The 26,961-nt window shown below is 35.9% G+C and overlaps 1 protein-coding gene across 4 annotated transcripts in view; it reads right to left on the bottom strand.

Annotated features, from left to right (window-relative positions):
* The window catches only part of pex5l.L (peroxisomal biogenesis factor 5-like L homeolog), a 133,470-nt gene that overhangs the window by 40,625 nt on the left and 65,884 nt on the right, over positions 1-26,961 (bottom strand). The window contains exon 1 of one of the 4 annotated variants that reach the window (XM_041563320.1): positions 3,284-3,502. The exons of the other annotated variants lie outside the window; for them this stretch is intronic. Coding sequence (XP_041419254.1) covers positions 3,284-3,298 — 15 coding nt within the window. The 5' untranslated portion in view covers positions 3,299-3,502. Of the gene's footprint in view, positions 1-3,283; positions 3,503-26,961 lie in introns of those variants that run through there. 4 annotated transcript variants of the gene reach the window in all.

The raw sequence follows: 26,961 nt of genomic DNA, 5'->3' as shown, positions 1-26,961 counted from the left end.
AGGAGATGCTTCCAAAAATATTTGATCCTCTGCAACTGGATTTGCTAAGGAACTCATTGGGAAGTTTCTGTGAAACAGTTTCAGGATAACCAAAGGTAACACAATTTACTCCATATTTGAAGATATTCCTAATAAAGGACATATATACCTGTCAGCAGGTCTTAAAGGAACATCACTAAATGAAAGTGTATAGTATTATAATATAATGTAGTGTTGCCCTGCTCTGGGGTAAAACTGCTGCGTTCGCTTCAGAAACACTACTATTTTTATATAAATCAGCTGCTTTATACCAATGGGGGCACTATTCAAATGAGAAAAGGCCTTAAGTTACACAGCAGAGAGCAGATAAGCTCTGTAGAACATAATGTTATCTGTTATCCACTATTTAACCTGAACCATGTAGCCTTTTTTTAGTTTCCACCTATGCTAAACAGCAGCTTGTTTATATAAACTATATTAGGGTTTCTGAAGCAAACAGATCAGTTTTACTGAAAACACTTCTCCACTTATAATTGCAGAAGTAACCCAATACCAAACAGTTTAGCCCCTTAATGATTTCATTATCAGCACATATTCATAAAGTGCCAACATACTTTACAGCGCCTTACAATAAAATGATTTGTCCTTCCACTGTTCAAGACAGTGTTTCATATAAAAATACTGTATTTTCACTTGTGTCTGGTGCAGTAATAGAAGAGCCATAGAACCCAAAAACTCAGATGAAGAGTCCCACAGCAGAGATCAGCACTGACAAAATAGTATTCCTTTTTTAATAAAAAAAAAAAGTACTCTAGATGAGCATCTATTACCAACGAGCTGAACACTTTGAAACAGTTTTCAAAGACAGTTGTAATTTTTATGAAGGAAGATAGAAATGTCCAGGCTCAATGTAGCACCTTCAGTATCTGGTGCAGAAAAAGGAGGTTATGGCAGAGTTGTTTGTGAATGAATTTGCAGATAAAAAGGGTGCAAATTAAATGACTCAGTAATTCAAACTGTTCTTTGTTTCTGTACCTGGAAATAATATAACATAATTAAATAATCACACTTCACCATGGCAACAGTGCAATTTAGCACATCATGGCTGCATTATGGACTATACGCTATGTGTCCCAGGAATGACTAACATGTGGCTGACCAATCACTGTTGAATGTTAGAATCGGTCAAAATTCCAAGAAACAGGTTAATTAAACATCTACTACAAAGACATACATTTTTAAGAAAAAAAAAAACAGCGACAGTTTCTTTATATAACAAAACAGAATTATATATCTTAATGTCTAAGGATTTGGAGTGAGTTGATAGTTAGTGGGTCTGATATAGAAAGGGGGGGTATTAAATAAAAAATATTTAAAAAGGGGGGGTATATTTTGTAGAGAGTTGCGCTCTCCATATCCATAGCCACATATCTACAGTACTATTTTTTTTTGGCTTCTTGACCCAGAATCATCATTAAGAAGAATTTTATTGTATAGCATAGTATTTTTCCTATTGGTTCATTTATGAAAATGATTCTAACTGTATGTAGAGTTCTGTGACATATTACTAATAATCCCATTTTCTTACTCCAAAGGGCTCATTTCTAAAACGCAGTAGAAAAAAAAACAATTGCACACAAATCCACATCTATTTAAATGCTATTCTCAAAGGCACGTTGATCTATACATGCTCTTTTTTACTTGTGCCTTGTACTGAAACACCAACTGCTTCCATTTTGCTGCATACACTTTCAAATGCAACTTGCATGGAATTTACCAATACAAATGATAATTTGTGGGTGCCTGCTATAATGGAATTGTGTGCAAATGTTGTACTTTGCTTTGTAAATGAGCATGTTGGAAATGCTGTGTTTCATAAAAATCAGGCTGCTAATTCATTGCCATTGGGCCGAACATGCAGAAACATACCATCTTTTGCAAGTACTCTTTTATGTTGATAACAAAGCACAGTATTCATTCTGACAGTGATTAAGTGACCCATACTTGTGTATAAATGTATCAAATCCCAGGGCAACTGTAGTGGAAACTATGCCATGGAGGATATCAGCATGTGATCGGGTCTATTCTAGTGTACCAGGACTCAGCATGCTCTAAATATTAAAGTGAAAAATACTTTCCAACATGCCATAATGACCGTAAAAGCAGTATTTTCATGTAATGTCAGTATGCCACTTACCAGATATTCTTAGCAATAACTAAACATTGGCTATACCTTTTCCTGTTTTATATCAGCAAGTCATTTTAAAGGACCAGTAATACTCAAAGATTATTTCAAGTAAATTCTTTCCATAAAATGGGGCATGTATAATTTAAAAGGGAGCTGTCATTGCAACAACAAATTAAATGGTTGTGAATATGTGATACATTTTGTAGTCTTTATTATTTAGGGTTTATACTCTCCCTCAAACCTAACATTTTTTTCCTGCTGTAAAAAACTCACATATGTTGTGAGTTCTAAACTGATAGCAGGAGCCATTGGTTGCAACAGGGCAAAATTGTTAGGTTCAGAGTGCATAGGGGTAATTTACTATGGGGCACAAGAGTGTGTCCTTTAGTTGTTATGCATAGAGCATTTCTGCCCCAGGAATACTTAGCTCCAAAAATATATCCAGCCCAGGGTGCAGGCACAGGCTAGCCCAATGTGCTTCGCACCGCTTATGAATATAACACTGCCAAATGTAGGCAAGTTGATTCCATTAAAATGCCCAACTGACCAATTGAAGGAAAAAATTCTAGGTTGAGGGATCACATTAACAAATCATTTACAGTATATATCAAAAAGTAGATTACATTTTTTTTTTAAACAAATGTATTAAATGTCCTATAGTTTGGCTAGAGTATGACAGCTATGACAGTTCCCTTTCAATGCAGTTTATTTTGTTGTCAGTACATTATTCATCATGTTACTCCACAACCCCTCTATGCTGAAAATATCAGACACAGTTTCATAACATCTATGATTTATGGAAATTTGAAAAAAGAAATGTACATTGTAGTAAGCAGTTAGCATATAAGGATGTTACATTGCCCCTCTAGGACTACTGTTCCTTTATAACACCTGTTTCTCATCACAGTAACATTTAGGGGAATTTAAGATGTGCTGTAATACAGTTATACTGATAATTGAATCTAGCATTTCATTATATCTACAAGCATGCTCCTATGTGCATTCAGTGCATCAATTTCTGTTCATTACAATAAAAGCAAAACGACAGTATCTATGAAACTTATATAGCTTTGCATGCAAAGTGAGGCGATTCCTTGTAGAGTATAAAAAACCCACCAAAATTGGGGCCATGTCACTTTTTGGAAGACTGAACCACTTTTTCTTCAAAGTCACACCTATTACCTGAAAGAAGCCATGACATTTAAATTAGATCACATATGTTGCCCTGACAATGTTCAAGGATGAGAAATCCTGCATATTTTTAGTGTTATTCCTCTTGCTCTTTTTCTGGGGATTTCACTAGAAAATCAAGATCTTTCCCTGCAGGAGGATACACACTCCCCTCTCCCAGGCCAAGACTGCATAATGTAGGGCTACAGAACTGAAAACCTGATCTGATCCAAATGGCAGTTATAACCATCAACAGCAGAAGTAACATTGACACATGCACTAAAATTCATACGAAGGAATCCAAAGATCTTAGCAAATTTACAAACTGCCAGTTAGGTAAGTGGGATCTATTAACATATTCATCAATTCAGATACATATTGCTTTGGACAATCAAACACCTTTCTGCTCTGAGGGGTGTTTGAGCTCAGCAGTAACCCTGAGCACTAACACCCCTCTGAATCATTTATCTCAGGTGCAAACTGTAGGTGAGGTGGGTAAGATTATTTTATCTTAAATTTGATATTTGATTCTATTAAAATAATCAGCCCCTTCATTTCTGAGAAAAATAATGGTGTTAACATATTTCCTAAAATGTAATAGTTTAAGTGTATATCACTATTAATATTTTGTTAAAGATGTCAGTGAATAGATGTGCAAAAAATGAACCATATCTGTAACAAAGTTTTAGCAGTACATTATGCAAGGAGCATTCCCAGGACAGGTGGTAAGATTTATCTTGGAGCATGGCATTAAATTAACATGAAAATTGTGTAAGATGGCATGAAAAAAGATCAGTCATATTTTCAGTGCTTGTCACACACACATAAAAATAATAGATGGTGCTTTTTCTAACAAGCAATATGCTACAGCTTTCCACAAAATATCCCATCACCATTGTATACTGATTCGTGACTCTTTGAAAATCAACATAACCAAATGAGATGAAACATAATTTTAGGATTAGAACTGATGCAATGGCAACTACTGTTAATGATATTTCTCATCTACCCAATATGCAATAAAGATTACTTTTCAAACTGTGAAATATTTTTAGGGCATTCTTTCAACCTTTCTCCTTTTCTTTTACTTTCTTCAGTTTCTGCGAGTGCTTCTTGGATAATTTGTCTCTTTTTCACCCTCCCTCCCTTAAGAACCTCCTTTCCTCTTGTGTTCTCTTCTTTGGTTTTATAGGGAGGCATATTTTAAACCAATGCTTATTAAACTATGATCTTATTATCAACCAAACAAAACATGGCTTCATTCACAAACTTGGCTCAATATATATGATAAATGAACACAGAGGTTCACAAAGATGTGATGTAATCAGACCCAGCACTTACAATTTGTCCTCAGAACCACAATAGACATATTAATGTACCAATACTAATCACAACTAATACTATTATGCTGTCATACATATATTAAATAACTTGCCTTTTGCAATGCGCTTTGCCAATATAGCTTTGGGGAGCAGCATACTTAGAAAAAAAATCATTTTCACGAAACAGTAGTTTCCTCCCACAGTTTTAAAAATGAGGTATAATGTTTTGTATACAGCATGAGAACCATGGCATTATTCAGTAGTTTGGGGCTAATGCTGACTGTGAGTGTGTAAGTTGAATCCATCTGTATGACTTGCTCACTGTTATGAAGGCAGCATTTATAACTATGATTCTAACTGCCCAGCGCATACCAGAGGCTAGCAAATTCAGCCCATAGTGCTTGTGAATGATTTTTGAATCAGGTATGTCACAGTAGGTTAGGCAACATAACGATTGCTTATTGATCCAAATGTATAGTTTTAAAGACATGAACGTATCTCATGTCCTAGAGAATATGTCAAATGTTGGTTAATTATACAAACAAGTAAATTGGACAAATGTGATATACATATGTCATACCTCACAACATTTGAAAAATAGAAAGAGGGACAAATACATTTTCTGTGCATAGCGCAGCAAATTATTTGACCACGCCCATTTATGGCCACACATCCTAAATACCACATCCATTTTACACAATTTGGCAGGTTATGGAACATTTAAACATATTTCTGGGGGTTTTAGGGTCAGGTTTTATGTGTTATTACAGCCTTGCTATATTGCCTTTCAAGCAGTTTCCCCAAGAGACTTGCTTGTCTTAAATAGTTACAATTGTATCTTTTCGTATCTTAAATTGTTACAAATGTATCTAAGTGCAGCTGCCGAGTATTCTGGGCTCTGTCCCAAAGCCTCTTATTTAATTGCATTTTCAGAATCTTTGTATCTTTTTCTGTGAGATCAAAAAGAATATCAGGATATTTCAGTAACAACCTGGGACAGCGGGTTAAGACGTCAAATTAGGATTGTCCGGCCAAAAACAGGACAGTTGGGGGTATGGTTTGTAGGGAAGCTATGTATATTATTGTATATATTGTCTCTCCTTTGTGTTGTTTTGTGGGGTCCCCACCTCTGTGAGCTGACAGGAAGGAAGTGCTGCACAGGAAGTGCTGGGAGAGAGAAGTAGCAGAGTGAAAGCAAGGTGCTACAAGGTCCCAGATATTACTGTGTGTGAAAAGTCAGTAGGGAACCCCAGTGACAGAAAAGTTCACTCTATTTAGGGTGTGGAAGGAAAGGGGGTTCTTCTCAGGGCTCTGAAGAGCAAAACGTGCTTATCTCAGGGCACAGAAAGCCAAAGGGAATCTCTCTCAGGACTCTGAAGAAACTGACACATAAGTGGGAATCCCCCCAGCAGCTCAGAGATAAAACCATCTGAAATATCATATAAAGTTGCTCCTGGCTGTCAGGCTGTATGTATTACAGTGTCCTGCAAATAAACCCATCAACCTTTCCTCTGTGTGTGATTACAGACCAGGGAAGTTCCCAGGGAGGGGTATTACACCTTAGAATTCCAAACTGCCTTGCAAAAAAACACATTTTTAGATCACAAATATAAGCCACCAGCTCTTCTTTCTATATGCAGTATTTCCTGTGAATGAATGGACATATAGCTGAAAATTAAAGGCATATTGAAATGGTTATAACAAATTTAGAGCATATCAAGGTCAATTTCACCATGCATCTCACATGAACAACTGAAATTAGAAATAAATACTAATCACTTGTCCAATTAAGCTTTACTCTGAGCACTAATTAACATTTAAATAACATACTACGTATGCGATTTGATAGCTGCGTGCTACTGATGTCTTCAGAATATTAGAGCTGAGAGTTCTAATTTTTCTCAAGTGCAATCTTAATTAATATCTAAGCAAATATACCGTACATGCTATTTCTGGTAAAGTATTGCCTACTGAAAATAAACCTACATAATTTCATTACCAGCTTTGTAAAGGCTCTGCCATCCTTCAGTGTTTATAATACTCTTTTGTATTATGGTTAATCACTTCAGAATATGCGGGTTTGCTAGCCATTCCTTCCTTACAATATAGAATTAGCCACACAACAAAAACTCTTTGCCTTAGACCTCAAGGAAGTTCATATATTTAAACATATATTTCATTGGTTATTAACGGCTTCTATGTATTATATGGACATTTTTTATATCTCTTTGATATCTTCTTCATATAAACAGTACAGGCATTCCCATATCCCTCACATACATGTTCCTAGTAAACAGTCAGGTCGTCGCAGTGTTGCACAATAAAACAGGGCAACTATTAGGGAAATAATAGAATTCTTAATGAATCCTATGAAAGTGAGTGTAGGACTGGCCAGAGCAGGGATGCCTTTGACGTTGTTGCTTGAATATATTGGACTAACAATTCCAGTTTTGTTTAAATTGGAGGGCATTCTTTAGTAGCTTTATGCACATTTTTCAGGGGCAGATTTATCTAACTTTCACCCACTGATAAATATGCCTCTAAAAATCCCATAGAAATTAATAGAAACTGTTGGAATTTTACTGTGGTGAGCTCTAATGTCATACTTTGAAAACTCTGTCCTCATATATCCTAAATATATCTTTAGGGTACAGGCATCTGGGCCATTTTGTGGTTCATCACCTCTGCTTACCGTAATAGCCTGAAGTTGTCTCACGGGGGAACTTCAGGCAATTACCAGTTGCATATGTTTTTCACTGGAAATGTATTTTATTGCTGGTGGGAAAGGAACATTGGGCCATTGTAGCAAGCCTGTGGTAAAACATACATAACAGGGTTGAAACAGCCCACCAAATAGGTTTTTCAGCTGATATAAAACTGCTACCACTTTGACAATCTTTTAATGGGTTAGGCACCAGCCAATACTGGACGAGATTCAATTCAGGGAGAAAAAGTTATGTCCTGGTTTAGTGAGAAAAAGGTTTATCAAGTGAAAACTCATGGACGAGATTCAATTTGAGGACAAAAAACTGTTCTCCAAATTCAGTTCCAGTTTTTTCCCCATAGACTTCAATAGAGTTTTCACGTGATAACCATTGAGATAAGTTTTTCTGAATTGAAGCACATCTCAAATTAAACCTCGTCCATGAGTTTTCACGTGATAAACCTTTTTCTCACTCATTTGAATGTTGCCCACTGTATGGTAGATTAGGTGCTACCACTGCTGCTTTGCACCCTAGGTCACTATATAGCCAGTGCATGGCAGCTCAGTGGAAAGCATTGCTGCATTTTATTCTGGGTATCTGAGGGTACTACCTACAAATGCTTCTCTATGAGCTTCACTATGCATGGGGCCTGGGCCATTTGCTCCCTTCTGCAACACTTTAAAGACTGATTCAGGGATCTGTTTAAGTATATTTACAAAGTTATAGTGCTCCATTTCCATTATATTTCTATTACATGAATGCTAATGTTATTCTAATCAAAGATATTACCATTTTCTTAAATCTATATTTCATAGCCACCTTTCCAAATACCTCTGAAAATAATGTGAAATAATACTGGGAATGTGGCTCAGTTGGAGCTGCTGTTTCTGTTTATTAAGAGTTCTTCCACTCTCTGTTCATGCATATACTATTATGAATAATCTCCAGCGAGAGAGGATATCAAAAACCTTCTTGCTGTTTAGATTTGGAAGTGACAGTCACCACACACACACACACAGTCTAACCTCATGTATAAACCATAAATAAAATGCTGTGGAACGGAAACCAGAGAGAATAGTAGAAACTGACAATAGCTCACAAAAAGTCTTAAAGGGGTATTTCACATTTACAACATTTATTTTGATTGTTTTAAATAGAACACCCCAATTGATTTATTTTTTAGTTGCTTTCTATTTTGTATGTTTTACCAATTTTATAAACTGTATGTTTTAAAAATGAATTTGTTTGTAGTAAGCCAAGTTTGCAGCATTAATACCCATTGACGCCGATGCATTTGGCAAGAGACACAACACAGATAAAAAATATCCATTGACTCCAGTGCATTTGGTGCATGAAAAAAAAAATAGGAGAAACAATGTCCTTTAACTCCAGTGTATATGGTGTGAGAAAACACACAGAAAAAGTGTCCATTTACTCTAATGCATTTTTCGGAGAAAATTAAACCTAATGCATTTGGTGCAAGAAAAAATACAAGAAAAATGGCTGTTCTCCAATTCATTTGACGCAAGAAAGAAAAAATGTCCAACTGACTCCAATGCATTGAAGCTTTGTCAATTAAGCAAATTTCGCAAATTTTTCTGCAATTGCCCACAGATTGTCTTGTTTATTGCAACATGGATTCATTTTTTTTTTACTTACTTTTTTATGAACCTTCAGTCTCAAATGATCTTTTCTCAGGAACAGATAAAATCCAGATGGAAATCATCATCAATATTTCATTATTCATTTTACATTTTCAGAGAAGTTGGCTTTTACTTTGTACTCTAAATTAAGCTAGAGTTCATTAAATTTAACTTCATTAAGTTAAATGATATGTATTGCATTTATCTATTTAATCACACAATTATTTATTACCTTTTGATATTAATATAATCTAATGCCAAATTGTTTCACGTGCTGTTTAAACAGTCGTCATTATATTATACAGATTAAGGAAAATCTGATATAAATCTTGCCATAGTATTTTATATGTATGATTCTGGGAAACTGTCCAGATTTTTGAGAACTAATATTAAACATGTACTTCTCTCTTCATTTCAATCTAATGCGTTAATTGTACTTTCTATTTATGTATATATGTACTTGTCATTCCTATTTTAAGAACCATCTCTATCACTGTAATTCAGACCATTTTTTTCATATATTCTATTAATAAGGGCTATCATGTCTCATCTATGAAACACATTTGCAGGTGACAGCTTAACATAATTGTTTTTTATTCTGAATCTCCCTCTACTAACTAGTGAGCTGAACTCAGCAGTTCTGATGCTATAAGTACACTAGAGGACCTACCACTGATATATTAGGATAATGTGATGGACTAAGCAAAAGTAATTTGGTATCATGAGAATTGATGCAAGATTGCCTCAGGCAGAGGAGCATATGAGTCTTGAGCTGTGACTTTATTAGAATCAGATAGCAGTGAATGTATCAAATATAAACAACCTTATAAATATTCCTGCTGCACCACATAATCCATAATGTTGCACTGCAATGAAAATATTGGTGCAACTGTTTATTAAAATGCAAAGCAAACAGTATTTGATCTTGTAAAATGTGATTAATGTGTTTAATGCGATATGGTACATTTCAGCCAGATTTAATTTAGATTTAAGTGAGAAAAGGGTTTATCACGTGAAAAGTCATGGACAAGATTCAATTTGAGATGCAATTCAATTCGGAAAAACTTATCTCACGGTTTATCCCGTGAAAACTCTAATGAAGTTTATTGGGAAAAAACTTGTCCATGAGTTTTCACATGATAAACCTTGAGATAACTTTTTCTCACTGAATTGAATCTGGTCCTTCATGCGATAAGTGCGACTTTTCGTGTGTCCGCTATGCAATTAATTGCGCTAAACCGATAAACTCTATTGAAGTTTATCGAGAAAAACTGGACTGAATTTGGATAAAAGTTTTATCTCATTGAATCTCGTCCATGAGTTTTCACGTGATAAACCGTGAGATAACTTTTTCTCATTGAATTGAATCTGGCCCTTCATGTGATAAGTGCGACTTTTCGTGTGTCCGCTATGCAATTCATTGCGCTAAACTGTTATATCTTTCCATTATCTACTGTATGTTTTCGCTACCTAATGGCCCATTGAATGTAGCGGGAATGCTTACTTTTCGCAATTCAATTCAACCCCGAAACCGCTTATCTCGTGAAGACTTTTGTGTTATCTTCTGAGTTTCCCTTACACTTTCCCTTTCCCTTTCGCCATCTTTCCGTCTTCTATTGTGACACGTGCACCTTTTCACACAAGACTTTTAAAGGCAGTTGCAGCTACGCATATGTGTATTTCATTTGCAAAAGTACTTTCAAATGCTCTAATGCAGGGGTGCCCAAAAGGTAGATCAGGATCTACCACTAGACCTTTAGTTGGTGATCAGTAAATCTCAAGACACTGTCAACAAACAGCTTGTCTAAATCACCCTACTGTTTCATGCTTTTCATTCAGATATTTATTAGATTAAGGTTACATGAGAAATAATTGTTAAATATAGCAATATAAATTGTCTCATAAATCAATATAATATTTAAGTAATATTTTCCATGGAACAGAATGCTAAAAGAGATATTATGGATGTAGATCATGATGGGTCAACATTGCTAAAAGTAGACCTCTCGTTAGAAAAGTATGGGCACTCCTGCTCTAATGTTTTAAAAAAAAAATACATTTATTGTGTGTCTTATTTTTATATATAAAATTTTCATTCATGTTTTTTTTAAATAAGTATGTGTATAACACTAGTACTACATCACTTTTTGTTTTTAACCCTACCAACCATCCGGTGTATGAAACTCCAGACTGCAAATTGACTTGGAAAGGGCCTGAGATAAACTACAATTTGTATTCAGCTGCCAATAACACTATAATGTTCAACCTCAGACCTCAATATATTTTGTGTTCTGGATAATTGGTCACATGGACAGACATAATATCAAAGGCTATTCTGATACTAAGCTCTATAGTTAGTATAGGTATGGATATATAGAATTTAATTAAAAGTAGGGATGGGTGTATGTATGGATGCTGGGTTTTCATTTGGAGGGGTTGAACTTGATGGACTTTGTCTTTTTTCAACCCAATTTAACTATGTAACTATGTATTATAAACCTATCAAGACAACACTTCACAAAGATTTTGATGAGATTAAAATATTTTAATATCTTATATGTTAACTCAAACATATCCACACAAATCCTAAATAGGCTTTTCAACAATTGTCATCACAAATCATTCTTAATCTTTTCGAATTCAGACGGTCTTGTCAGTGTCATGGCTCAAGCTACTTTCTCTTGGTCACTGACTCAAGTTATGCAAGCTCTTAAAAAAGTCATCTATTTATCAAGTTTCCCAAACCAGACAGGAGTGGCTGACATTGAAAAGTGAATTTTACTGTATGTCCGAGGAGGTCTGCCTAACACCATGGGTGCAATAGATTGTACTCATGTGGCTTTATACCCCCTCGTAGTGTGGAGCAAATTTTCTGGAACAGAATCAATCAGAATTCAATCAACACTCAAATCATTTGTGATACAAATATGCATTTGATTAATGTTTTTGCGTCCATCCCTGGAAGCACACACACTCTTATATTCTATGTCATTCATCAGTCTACAGGCATTTTGAATCTGGTCAGGTGGTTGGCTTGTAGGTAAGTATTGTTTCAACTTTCCATATAATACTAAATATGTTTTTATAGTTTAATCATGTCAAACATCTTACAACTCTCATTACATACTAATGTTGTTTAAAGAGTGCTAAACAATTGTTAAGTAACATGAACTATTTTAAAGTCATTCTTAATCAAAATCCATCCGTAGTGTGCAGTACCTTTCTCTATATGATGTTTGTAAGATGTCTTATTACCAAACACTGATACCAGCTCTGACTGCAGAGGAATGAAAGGTGAATTTTTAAAAAAGTGTTCATTAGGAGCAAATCTGTTGAGATGCTGGTAATGGGTGTCGACCCTGGCTGATGACTCCAATTGGTAATCCAGTAACAACTGGTGAACACAGGTACAACGTAGCACATCAAAGGCCCAGACAAGTCATTGAGCGTGTCTTACTCAATACTCAATGCTCAATTCTCAAGATGCACTTCCATTATTTGTACCATTCAGGGGGTGTTCTGCAGTATTCACATAGTAAAGTGTGCAATATCATTTTAGCAGCCTGCCGTTTACATAATACTGCAGCGGAACATCATCTATTGGCGGGTCATCAATTATCTGAAGCTATCGAAGCTGATCAGCAACATGAAGATCTTCCTGTTCATCCTGCAGATCCAGGCCAACGTGGGAACCAGGTCGGCAGCAAATCATTAATGGATACTTCTCTTGTAAATTCATTTAAAATGCTATCACACGTGACACTCTGATTGGTTAGCTTACAAATGTTGTGTCTGCTACCTCATCTATGAACATGCTTATTTTCATTTGCTGTAGGTTATATCACACTGTACATTTTTTTTTCAAGCAGGATCAATGTGATGTTGTTTTGTGTAATTTGCACATTACTGTCCTCACCACACAAAATAGTTTTTCACGTGAGGGTACTCTTTGATGTTTACTGAAACATTATCAATCTCTTCCTTCTATAACACCTTCTACAATTCACATTACACTCTCTCAATCGAACAGACTGGTTGTTATAGTAAAATGTACCCTTGCAACCTGACATCTCAGTAAGATATCAATAGTGTAGGTGTTACAACCAAAGTTTTATGTTGGATGTTCAATTATAAACCAATATTCTAAGGGGGTTTTTACTAAACTCTGAATGCAAAAATCACGAAAAATGTGTGACTTTTTTTTTAATAAAATTGGACGAATTTTTAGGAATTTATTAATCCCAGGGGATGGAAAAGTCCGAATCAGAAAATCCAGCATCTCAGACCTGTCGAGCTTGCATATAAGTCAATGGGAGAAGTCCCAAGTATTTTCTGATGTTCGCTGGGTTTCGTGCAATACCCCGAAGTTCAGAATTTTCGGGGAAAAAAATCTGAGTTTTCAGGAGAAAAGTTGAAACTTTTTTTTAATAAATGTTGGCCCTTAACTGATCAATGAAAGAAGCAACAAATGTTTGCCACCATTTTTATTACTAAAAATAAAGTAAAACATTCCTACAACAGTATGCTTTTTGTTGTGGCTTGTGTGGCAAAAATACAGTTTTATTCACTTACAAAAACTAGACCATTGGTGTAAATATAAAAGAAGGCACTTTGCTGCATTGTGACAACAAATCTTGTTGTCACAATATGTTTTTTGTTGGCCATTGTGTCAAATATCAGTTCACAAGTGTTTGGTATGTTGTCAGCACCAGACATGGGAGTTATGTCAGAGACTTTTACATTGTTTTCTACAAGCTTACACATTGATGAAGCGATATCTGCCAATAAATGACTTATTTCAAACAGGTGTTGTTGTGTGATAAAATTTTGCTTGATCAGTTCAGTTTGATTGTGCTCCATTCTTTTCAGTGTTGCAGCCAAATCATAATTCTGATTTTCCATTCTTAGTAGCTGCAAACATAATGTATACATTTCTCTATTTCTTGTACCATGCAAATTCACCATAATATTATGGCATCGTATTTATGTTTGCACATATAGTTATTGCATTATTTTATTCTAATGCAGTGTTTGCTGTTTCAGTATTTAAGGTATTTGTTACATTTTCCAGAGAGGACATTGATGCTGTAGGCATCAATTGTTGCAAAAAAGCAAGCTGCCGGGGGGCCCTGAGGGGGTGCGGACCCTGGCCCAATCGCACCCCCTGCCCCCCCGGCAGTTGCGCCACTGACATCAGAATAGGCTACGGTTAAGGGCAAGCACTCTTTTAAAAAGTCAGTATGAAATTTGGTTGTAGGTTAAGTTAAAAAAAAAAAAACAATTTACCAGGTGTTTGATAAGTAGATGAATCTTCTATATCCATGCCACCAGGTACCCAGACATGGCAGAAGGAGAAATTTTCTCCCATAGCAACGATTCCAACGTGGAGAACTAAACAGGCTAATATGGTCCTCCTCCAGTTTTCTGGTCAAGTTGTTTTAAAATGTTCCTCTCCTTTTTAACACAGATCAAGGATTGCAAGCACAAATACAAATTGTATTCGTATAGCTCACACGCACACTTTACTATCCGTAATAAGTATTTTCTCTTACTTGGTAAACCCCACGTTATTAGTGATGGGCGAATAAATTCCCCAGACACAAATTTGCTGCGTATTGCCGCGTATTAGCGCAATCAAATTAATTCATGAAACTGTGGTGACAATTTGCTGGCGAAAAATCAGTCAAAATTATTGAGACACCCATTGACTTTAATGCATTTGGACCAAATAGTCGCGCGTATAAAAATTGTCGCTCGCGTCAAAATTGATGCACGTCAAAATTATTTTGACACCCATTGACTTCAATGAGTTTCAAAAATTTTCACAGTTTCACAAATTTCGTGGTAAATTCACAAATTTTCCGGCATAAAATATAGGAAACAGATTCGCCCATCACTACACATGTAATTCTGCACAAATTCTCACTGTCCTATTTTTGTGCTCTCCCTTCTAGGACAAATAGGGAAGCCAAAGATAAAATGATTAGAGTTAAACATCATTTTATAGTAAAGAGTGAATGTTCATTTTCCGGAGGGAGTCTTTCTTTCTCTGATTCCTTCCGTGCTCATTAATAAATATCCCTACCTTCAGTAGCTGCTTCTGAACCAAAGGAAAATGAGAAAGCTGTCACCTCAAAGGCAAGGAAAAGAAAACATTCTGTGCAGACAACAAACTGCATGGAAATACAATGCTCAGAGTAAAAACAACATGTGATTCTCTATTGTTGCTCAGTAGAGGCTTCTCAGCATTTGGCTTTGTTGAAACATATGTGATCTGAGGTGTGAAAACTGACAATAGCTTCTGGAGCTCGCTATATAAATATCAGCTTCTGTATACTCTGTAGATTAAACAGCAGAATGCAGCATGCCCACTTATATTCATATAATCAATATAAGAGTTTCGCATTAAGCAAAAAAAAGTATGGAATATTTGTTTTGAAAATATCTGAAAAATGCTGGTTTTAAGTTACTGAGCTTAAGAACAATAATGGCTTTATTATCATTTATTTATATAGTGTTTACATATTTTACCCAGTGCTTTACAGTGCTTATTTATCATTCTTGGTCACAGTGGTACTTACAGTGGTACTTCTGGATAATGAAAGTTTGTTTGTTTATGAAAAATTAGAGGTTTTTGGATTTTTTTTGATTGCTTGTGGCAATGTATTGCTTTTTATACTCAGATCTTTTAATAACATTCATGGCATTCATGGTTTTAGCGAAAATGACTTTAATACCACTAAAATGAGAATGTTGATAAATTGGCCACTCCTACCAGTGTCGGACTGGCCCACCGGGATACCAGGAAAACTCCTGGTGGGCCAAAGTGTTAAAGGGCCCTCATGCTGTTAAAATATATAGTATGGAATAATAGAGTATAGTATGTAAAGAAAACAAACTAGGAGAATAAAAGTTGATTGAGGAGATGAAGAATATTAGTACTGAGAGTGGGCCCCTGCTCTAAGGTTTTATGGTGGGCCCCTGTTGTCCCAGTCCGACACTGACCCCTACTTCAGTGCTGCTTGATAGAAGTGCTTACCTGTTCAGTACATGTCTATTATACAACAGCCTAACATTTCTAACAAGGATATGTTTCCTATTCAGAAGATGCTTTGCAAATACAGTTTGAAATACCTGCAGTTATGTAGTTATTAATGTATATTATTGTACAAGGAAACCTTATCTTTTGGTTGTTGCATTCACAAATGTAGTGGGAATAGATCAGGTTTTATGAATGAATTTTAGCTTTGTAGTGAAAGCACAATCATGACATAAAGCTTATATTCCTGCTAAAGAAACTGACAAGGCTGCAGGGCCTGTGATAAGATCAGAGTACTGCTTAGTCTGTGATCCCCCTCAGAGTGATCCCCCAATCAATTCTATTTTAGAAAGATACAATATGAGACCAAGGCTGTGGATGCATTATAGTTTCTTCTTCCAAAGCAAGCTTTTTTTTTAGGTATAGACTCCTTGGTTACAGATAGTATCTCAAACAGAAGTGTACCAGGGGAGAGACCTTTGGAGTTGCATTATTGAAAGGGAGAGCTTCATTTATTCATTTGGAGTGGAACGTCTGGGCTAGAGGCTCAAGTATCTCACCCACTGGGTTTATGTAGCTATTACTTAGACTCAATGATGGTAAAAACCAACAGTGTTATTGTAGAGGCCATTAATTGATGACATGTAATATGTACTATGGAACTCACAAAATTTGGCACACAAACATTTTAGGAGAGTATCTGTATTGTATTTGGATAGTGAAATGTTTTTGTAACCTATGAAATAAATATTACATGTATCAAACAAACCAACCTCAAACTGTGTATGATTGCTACTGGACATACAGACATGTAAATAACATACCCTATAGGCCCAACAAATTGTATGTGTGTGTTTGCAAATCTGTAGATATTTGGGTTCAGGGTACTCAAAAGATAAATGGCATTTCTCTCCTAACAAAGGGTCATCCATGCAGAGTGCTTTGGTCTATTTTACAATGTGCACAAATCAACAGATTTTACAATGTGCACAAATCAACAGGAATGTTACAGCAACAAATTCCAGTTCTGATGGTCATTATGTGCTTCTTTGATAATCTGAAAATTTCTCAAAATTCCGAATACAAATATTTTCATCAAATTTCTATTTCCCTACCAATTTAAACCTCCTCCTGTGTCTTGTGTTACTAGTAAAATAAATTTGTCACAGAAAATTTCCAGTGTGTTTTTATTTGTATGAAAACAAACAAGTAAAGTATGCTTTACTTAACAAGTGCACTCTGGCAATTAATGTAGAACGTTTCAGTGCCAAGAAGCCAATATTAAGCCCATTAAACTGATTAATTAAACAAGTCAAACTGAAAGAGTTGCAAGAGCAAGGCAGCATTTAATTTGTTGATTTGCAAAACAGAGGCAGAATGCATGCTATGTGAAAAGAATCGCAAACTGTGACATCTGTTATAATTAACTAGATGAGAAACGTGCCAGTCCCAGCAATTTTACTTCTCTTTGGACATTCATATCACTGAACACTGTGCACAACAGATCAAATCCTTTGCATGAAGCTTTATGGTCCACTGGATTTTAGCCAATCTTCAGATTAAATTGTACATTCATTCAGGGAACAGCTGCTTAATAAGGACAAGCCTCTAAATCTGTGTAAGCGGGACAAGGATTCAGCAGTGCTTGACCCCTACAAATCAGAAAACTGGCGATATGTAGCCGAACAGGGTATTACGAGCTCAGGAAAAAAACTGACTGGGCAGGTATTTAATGAGGTAGCAAGTCAGGAAGCTGATCTTTATTGCATATACAATTAAGACTTCAAATTCCTCGAATTAAAGACACGAAGCTGCAATTGGAGGAATTTCCCTTAGGCTTGTTTTATGAAATATTTTACACAGCATACACATATTTATATTCTAGAGAAAAGTTTTAAAAGTTTTCAGAATGTTTGAAAACATTTCAGAATGTTGTGAACAGGTCCCATACCTGTACATCCATTCATGTTACCTATAAAGAGCAGCCTAAACCCAATCAACATGTATAGCATCTCTTATCCTGAAACCCACTATCCAGAAAGCTCTGAAATACAGCAAGGCCATCTCCCATATACGCCATTACAATCAAATAATTTGGATTTTTTTTAAATGTTCTTTTCCTCTGTAGTAATGGAGCAGTACCTTGTACTTGATCCTAACTAAGATATTAATCCTTATTGAAGGCAAAAAAATCCTATTAATGATTAAATAGACAGAGTAGAGTATGGAGATCCACATGATAGAAAGATCCCTTATCTGGAAAACCCCAGCATTCTGGATAACTGATCCCATACCTGTACTTAGTTTTTGCTGCTTGTATGAGGTCCATTTTCCTTAAATATAGAAATAATACCTAATATAACTAATTAATAATACAACCAGCGATAAGATTTTTCATTGGATCCCATGTCCAGTTTTATAGCATTATAAAAGTGTATTCAGTGTCGGACTGGGACAACAGGGGCCCACCCAAAAACCTTAGACCAGGGGCCCATCCAAAAACCTTAGACCAGGGGCCCACCTTGAGTACTCTTATTCTTCCTCTCCTCACTCAACCTCTATTCTCCAAGTCTCTTTTCTTTACATATTATAATCTATTATTCCATCTATTTAGCCTCTTTGTTCTCATAGAAATAGGGAATGGCCATGAAATAGGCCAAATGTTAAGCAGCATGAGGGCCCACTGACACCTGGGCCCACCGGGAGTTTTCCTGGTATCCCGGAGGGCCAGTCCGACACTGAGTGTATTAAAGCACTCCAGGTACCCAGCAATTTTTCTAATAGTGTCATTTCGCTCACATGCACAAGCTTATTTTTTTTAAATTTGGAAGTAAATAATGAAATCATTGACAGCCTTGAGGCGCTGAAGTGATTTGCTTAATTAAAGTAATTTGGTTTTGCTGTGTTTGTCTTTTATTAGTCCCAGGTTGTGATAATTTAATTTAAAGGACAACTAAAGTCTAAAATAGAACAATGTTAGAAATACTGTATTTTGTATACTAATTATAAACATGAACTTACTGCAACAGAAGCCCAATTAAACAAATGATTTATGCTTTTAAAGTTGGTGCAGGGGGCTGTCATCTTGTAACTTTGTTAAACATCTTTGCAAGACCAAGACTATGCACATGCTCAGTGTGGTCTAGGTTTCAATTGGGAGGTTAAGCTTAGGGATTGTCATAAATGATCAAAACCGCCCAGGTCAAATAATATCTGCCAGAAGCCAATACATCAAGACTAATTAATAATCAGTATATACAGACTGCACTGGGTCTGTGGATACAAAATCAACACAGTTGTTACAGGGAAACAAACAAAGCTGTTCGAGTTCTGGGAAATAAGGTGGAGATGGCCCCCCTGTCGATTGAAGGTATGATCGTTTCCCTGCACAGCAGTTTAAAAGTTTGAATTTCACTGCAGTCAGGTTTCTTGTAAAAAAGGTACACATTTTTTAATTAAAATACATTGGAGATAGGTTTCTTTTTCATTAAAGAATGTAAAAATGGGATTTTATTTTTTTGCCTTTACATCCCCTTTATGGCCCACAAGGGGATGAGCAAATATATGCTACAACTGAATTACTAATATCAATTGTGTTTGTTTTGTAAAGAAAGCGCACAAAGAATAAGTAATATGAAGACACTTTTCCAGACAGTCCAGTGGCTCTTTATTTCTTCCCTGAAATATATAAATCCCATACCACTGTGTTTTTCTCCGCACATGCTTTATAGCTAAGCTTTAAATTACAGACAGGATAGGTTAAATTAGAATACCTTGCATTCAAGAATATTAGGGAATCAAAGAGATGGATACATTTATTGAGCATATTTTTTAAAACTCTAATCCCAGGTTTTGCTGCCATCTTGAAAAACTCAAGATTTTTGGCGATTTAATGCAATCACATTTTTCATAAATATACTAGTGATCAAGTAAAAAAAGGCAAAACAAATCTAAATGCAGCTTGACTTACATTTTTTATTTTGAGCTTTTTTTTCTAAAACGATTCGCAGGTTTGTTTCCAACAAAGGGAAGGTTTATAAAAGGTTTTTCTTGTGTTTGTATCCTTGACTTGTGCATGAGAATACCAAAGGTGTGTTTCTTCTGTGATTTTGTTTTTAGGGTTTATTTTGTATAGGGTTTACTATACTTCCTTCCTGATATGATATGAAAATTATGGAAAAGCCGTCTCCCATAAATTCCGTTTTATCCAAACATGATTTCCTTTTTCTCTGTAATCATAAAACAGTAACTTGTACATAACCCAAACTAAGATATAATTAATCCTCATTGGAAGCAACACCAGACTATTGGGTTTATTTAACGTTTACATGATTTCCTAGTAGACTTAAGGTATGAAGATCCAAATTACGGAAACATCCATTATCCAGAAAAGCCCAGGTTTCCAAACATTCTGGATAACAGTGTCCAGAACAGTCATAACAGCAGGCTTCCTCCAAGTCAGGAGGGTTGCATAGACAGGCTTCCTTCTGAAACTATTGTTTTTTTGTCTCTTATAAAATGCTGGTGGTTCTTCCTTTATGCGCAAAAACCTGGTTTAAACCAGGCTTTATATTGATATATCTATGGCAGTGAAAATATCTTGTTCTCATGTGAAATAATAATAACTCTGCAACTGAATGTGTTTATGCTGTTAGCAAACAAGAGTTTCGTCCCAGGGATCCAGTTAATTGCCCAGGACTTGAGTAAACAAAAGGCACAAGTCACTATTCACAAATCATAAATTTCATTCAGCTGCATGGTTTCTTATTTTGTAACATTCACCGGTCTTAACAGACATGATATTGAATTAGCTAAGCTGTTTTTCCTTTTAATGTATGCAACACTATAGAGGGGTAACAGCTATTTCATGGCAGTCCCTTTCGCCAGCTAGGCCCTTGCAGAAAAATGAAGAACGTATTATTCACATTGTAATATCTAGTATACCCGGATTTCACCATGTGCCTTAAAGGTATTTAACTCACTGGATGCTACCTACTTTAGACCCAATAGCAGTGGTGTAACTACCTATAAAGCAGATCCTGCGGTTGCAGGGGCGACTGGGTGACCCTGTCCATGGGGTCTGCTGTATTATAAGCCCCTTTCCTGACCCATCTTTTACCTTTTACCTTTGCGAGCCCGAGAGGTGCGGCAGAAGCAGCTCAGGAGGTGGACCTTATAGTCTGGTGGATGTTGCCTTGGGAACAACAGAAACCACCTGGCATTGTCTAGAAGACCTTCATTTATGGGGTCCCTTTCAATTAATTTATCCTAGGTGTCTAGCCTACTTTGGGGTCCTGGCTTTTCATTTCTAAATCCTTCTCCAGGACCTCCAGTAAATCCAACCATTCCATTGAGAGGTGTTAAAAGAGGCTAAACCAAGGGATCCCTCACTTCTATGCCCAGCACTTCGCAAGGCATGGGTTACATATTATATAGTAGGGGAAGGTAAATTCCTACAAATCCCCTACACATACTTAATACAGTTCCGGGTTGTCGAATGAAATTATTTTAACAGCTTTTCCAACATTGGTGGCAGAACCTTGTGATTTCTTAGCTTTTCAATCTGTCCATATGTCTAAAAAAAAATTGTTTATGTGAAGGTGTGATGAGAGTAATGGCAATGTTTACCCCTATCTGGGTGTAGAAATATGGCAGACAGTATCAAATTACATCGTCCATATGCTTTCATTAAATGAACGTCCATTTGCAATACTTAACAGATACTTGCTAGGACAGCTTTAAATAAGAAGTTAATTAATAAGGAAAAATGTTGAACATATGGCAGATATACTATATTCAGTAAAATGAATCTTCCATTAAAACATTTTGACTGCAAGGATCATTTTAAATGAGCTAGGGTGAGATATATGGCATAAAATAAACATTTTGCATAACTGGAATGCAGAAAAAAATGTTTTTCTGCAATTAACAGCCAGGTACAGTCTTTGTGTTGAACGGGGATCCCAATTATTCCAATAAATGCTTTAAATAAACTCATAGAAAGTAGGCTTCAATGGCAGAAGCTGATTCTAAAGCCATGCAGAGATGTGCAGGAGGCAGAAAATACCACCCACACCTGTTTTTACTTTTTTTGTTCATATATTTCTTCTTGATGATAATTATGCATATTTAATGCACATTCTGCTTTCTGAATGGTCAGTGATTTTGATTTCTAGATATCATACCACAGTAATTAAAAGTCCTCAGTGTTTCACACAATGATTTCACAGATTATCTTTATCTTTTCACATTAGATCATTTTAAAATTGCATGGTGAATACCTTTTGCTGCCCTAAAACAATAGCGATTATACCAATTATTCTTTTCAGGGGTAGACACAAGTTTGTGAAGTGAAACCTTTTTAATAGTACCACTCTCCTATATGGAAAGGCCTACAACATTCCAAGCAAATTCTTACCACAAAAAGCTATTGCTTTGTCTTAACCTACTACCTACCACCAACGTGTTATGAGATACTATACAAACTCATGTAAGTATAAAGAGTATTAAATATCATATGGATCTATAATACCCAGGAGCCACTAAAATCCTTTAAATCATATCCTTATAAACGGCGCTTAATGATGTCATCAGTTATAATTGAAGCTTAGTGATGTCATTTCTGTCACATGACTCACTGAAACTTGTGTATTATAATAAAGTTCCTCCTGTTGCGAAATATGAGACACCTCAGCCTTGTGTTTTTATATGGTCACGGAACTCCTCAGTGACTTAAACTATCTATATATATACAGTATATATATATATATAAGAGAGGGTACTTTATTCACTATATACAGGCGCTTTGTGATGTTATATAGTCAGCAAACATATTAGTGACTTAAATGGGAGGTTCAGCTTTAAGTAAATTTTTAGTATGTTATAGAATTGCTAATTCTAAGCAACTTTTTAATTGGCTTTCATTTATTCTTTTTTAGAGTTTTTGAATTATTTGCCTTCTTCTTCTGACTCTTTCCTGCTTTCAAATGGGGTTCACTGACCTCCAAATCATCTTCCTTTTCAGGCCCTCTCCTATTCATATTCTAGTCTCTTATTCATATCAGTGCATGGTTGCTAGGGTAATTCCAACTCTAGCGACCACATTGCTAAAATAGAAAGCTGGAGAGCTACTGAACAAAAAGCTAAATAACTCAAAAACTACAAATAATAAAAAATGAAAACCTATTGCACATTGTCTTGGAATATCTCTCTCTACATCATACTAAAAGTTAATTTAAAGGGTGAGTAACCCATTAAACTAATATTCCTGTAATGTACAGTAGAAACATTATCTCTCACACATATTAGTATTAACAATAGATATGAAGAAACTCTTAAAAGCATATCTACAGTGACAGCCAAAGTCGCTAAGTCACTAATGTTAGATATGTAACATGGACTATTACACACTTCTGGGCAGATATTATATGAACATGTCAGAAACATTAGTTTAGATTCCCTCTAACTATTCAATATCACATACATTTGATGTATACTACAGAGATCTTGTAAGTGTTATTTATTATGTAACGAACTATGGGCCAGATTCAATTCAGTGAGATAAATTTTTCTCACTGGATTGGATCTGACCCTATCTCTGAAAGAAACGAAGCCTAATATAGCTAGGTTTTTAAAAACTATTTTCTCTCAAACTATAGTTTTTGAAACATATTCCCAGGAATTTAGGTCAGTTGAAAAATGTAAGCGAATATGTGTATATGTCCTCATTTTCCAATGTACCCCCTCCTGGTTATCCTGTGGATCACGGTGTTTTCTCTTGTAAACAGCTGTTGTACTACAGATTTGATTTATCACCAGTGCCCCCATTGTTCTTCTCTATGGAAAAAAAAGTGTTCCTCTATATAGAACAAATACATTTTGCTCCTGCAGAGTTTGCTGTTATCTTTTGTCATGCCGGCATTTATTTTTTATATTTGGGTTCCCCTATGATGTTTACGTCTGCAATTTCCCTGGTTAAGTACCTGCAGCAGGAAAATCTTTGAAAAAAAATGCCATTCGGCCTGAATGGCTTTTTTTCTGTTCTGATGTTTATGGCTATATATATGCTGTTAATTCTTACTTGATAGAAATAAGATGGAGATTCAGCTCAGCCATTTGATTTACAGTATTTACAGCTGACGAGTGAGGCAATGAGAGGCAGATATACAGATGCAGTACAAAGTCACCTATCAACTAGTGTAAAAGAAACCTCTCTGACTGCATGCAACAGCTACCTTATTTACACTGTTCCAATAGTATAGATTCTGACCATACATGCACTATTATTTTATGCAGTTTGATAAATCTAATCAAACTGTAAAATTGGTGCCTGTATGTTGTGCAACCCTAATACACTGTAACTGAACAGTAAATTGATCCCATGTATTTAGCAGGTCATAAGCCAACCCTTAAGTCTGAACTCTACAGTCCTGTACCAACCAACCAATTGGTCTGTGGATGGTCCATCAGATCAGTGCAATGTGGCCACTACTGTGTGTTAATTTGCACTAATACGAATTAAACAACAAGTTAAATATCTCACAAACAGCCAATGTATGACCGACTAAATTATATCCACTATCATTAGTTAGATCAGGTTGTTATAAGATGGATAATGGACTTTGGATTTGTCATGATGTCCTATAAAGTGTATCCATTTATACCTAATTCCTTTATAATGCATTGTTGCCACTCTTCTAGCCTAGAGCTGACTGCATAATGTTAATCGACGTTGTCGCCAAGGGTTTGTCTATTATTAGCTTGACATGTATCTGTAGGATCAGAATGGATTGCTGTTGTCTAAATGATTTTCTTTTGGTATGTGTTGAAATAATGTGTAAAAAATCATTTCTTTCAACCAACACAAAGAACCGTCATAGAGTGATAGGTCTTTCAGAAACCTGCTTCAACTGTCACAAATACAATTGACAATTTGTGAAGACAGGATTCATTGTGGACCTTATTCCATCACCTTGGTTCAGAGATTTCAGAGGGAACAGAAATGTCAGCTGTTACACCTGAAAAAGCTGATAACCTGTCATCTAACCCCCCATTCCCAATGTGCTGGTTTTATAGAAAGACACAACCAGCAGCTGTGTGACCTAGAAAGATTGTTGCATGCAAATATTATGTACCCACAGCCACTAAATGAATGGAAATAATGCATCAATGGGAAGAATTCAGTACTTACTGCATTATGCAGACAATATTTTAATATTTTTATTTATATGGAACCATTTCTGAACACTGTGCTATATTTCTCTCTATATATATTCTTAGGCTCTCAACTTTGCCCACTCTAACTTTCACTGCACCAATGCAGCTAATAATGCAGTTAACTTGTTAAAAACATATGGAATGTTATGGATGGAGGGGGGTTAGTACCATTTCTGCATTAGTGAGATTAAATTTAAAGGAACAGTAACATCTGAAATGGAAAGTGTTTAAAACAGATAAAAATAGAATGTACTGTTGCCCTTTCTTGTTTCAGAAACACTACTATAGTTTATATAAGTAAGCTGCTGTGTAGCCATGGATGCAGCCAAGTTGAAATATGGCTAAATAGCACAGACTAAATATGGCTAAATGGCACAGACTAAACTAAACTACAGATAAAGACTGTTGGATACTTGGGGGTATATTTATCAAAGAGTGATGTTAATAGTGAAGTTCCGCCACTAGAGTGAAATTCCGCCACTCTCCATTCATTTCTATGGGATTTTTATAGGCGTATTTATCAAAGGGTGAACTTTCACTTCACCAATTGATAAATACGCTTTTCAAAATCCCATAGAAATGAATTGAGAGCTGCGGAATTTCACTCTAGTGGCGGAACTTCACTCTTTGATAAATTTACCCCAATGGGTTTAGTTCTTACACAGGAACTGAACCCCAATGTATTATGCAGACCTTATTTACTATATGCTTTAATTAATTTAGAACACATTCAATGTGCCCTCACTCTTCAGGTAGTGCTAGGACATCCAAGTACAGATAGCTGACAAACAAGAAGAGACATGAGTTAAGGGATCTGGGCTGAGATCAGGAAAGTAGAAAAAGATTTGAGTATCATCAGAATAGAAGTGATATCAGAATCCATATGAATTGATTAGTTGACCAAGGAAGTATACAGACAAAATAACAAGGGGCCAAGGGCAGAGCCTTGAGGAACCCCGACAGAAAGGAGTAATGGAGAAGATGATACTCCAGTATAGGAGACACTAAAGAGTTAGAAGATGTAAAGAAGTTAGAGGAAAACCATGATAGGGCAGTTTCCCAAAGGCCAAGAGGATGGAGGAACTGGAGAGGGTTATCAACAGTGTCAAGAGCATCTGAGAGGTCAAGGAGTATTAGAAGGGTGAAGTGGTTTTTGGCTTTAGCTGATAACAGTTGATTAGGTTAAACACTTTCTGTGGAATGTTGTGGCCTAAAGCCAGATGAGGTTTTGATGATTCAAATTGATGAAAAAACTAGGGGGCCCATTTATGATTTCCCAAGTCTTGCTCAGACAAACTAGTATATGAATATAAAGTGTTGGGGGGTGCCATTGGGGCTGCGGCTAGGGTCCATCAATGGGATTGGTGCCCTGGGCCAACCAGTACTTCTATTATCCTATTATTCTAAAATACTCAGCCATATTTTGTAATTAATGTGTTAACAATGAAATTTAATTGTTACTGTTTGTGGTTTACAACATTGTCTTAACATGTCTTAAATGTTTTATATCGTTTTTTCACATGAAAAAGGTACAAAAGTCTGAGACCACTGGTCTCCTCGGCAACGAAGTACCAAATAGCATAGAGAAGAAGGTAAAAATACAGAAGAGAAGGAAAGAAATAAATATAATAGTAGAAAGGAAAGACAATAAAAGCATCAAGTGCCAAACTTACAAATGGTGGCTGGGTTTGGTTAGTTA

This window comes from Xenopus laevis, chromosome 5L (genome assembly GCF_017654675.1).
Source record: "Xenopus laevis strain J_2021 chromosome 5L, Xenopus_laevis_v10.1, whole genome shotgun sequence".
NCBI classification, from domain to species: domain Eukaryota; kingdom Metazoa; phylum Chordata; class Amphibia; order Anura; family Pipidae; genus Xenopus; species Xenopus laevis.
The sequence above is the reverse complement of the archived record's forward strand: the minus strand, read 5'-3'. Positions and strand labels throughout refer to the sequence as shown.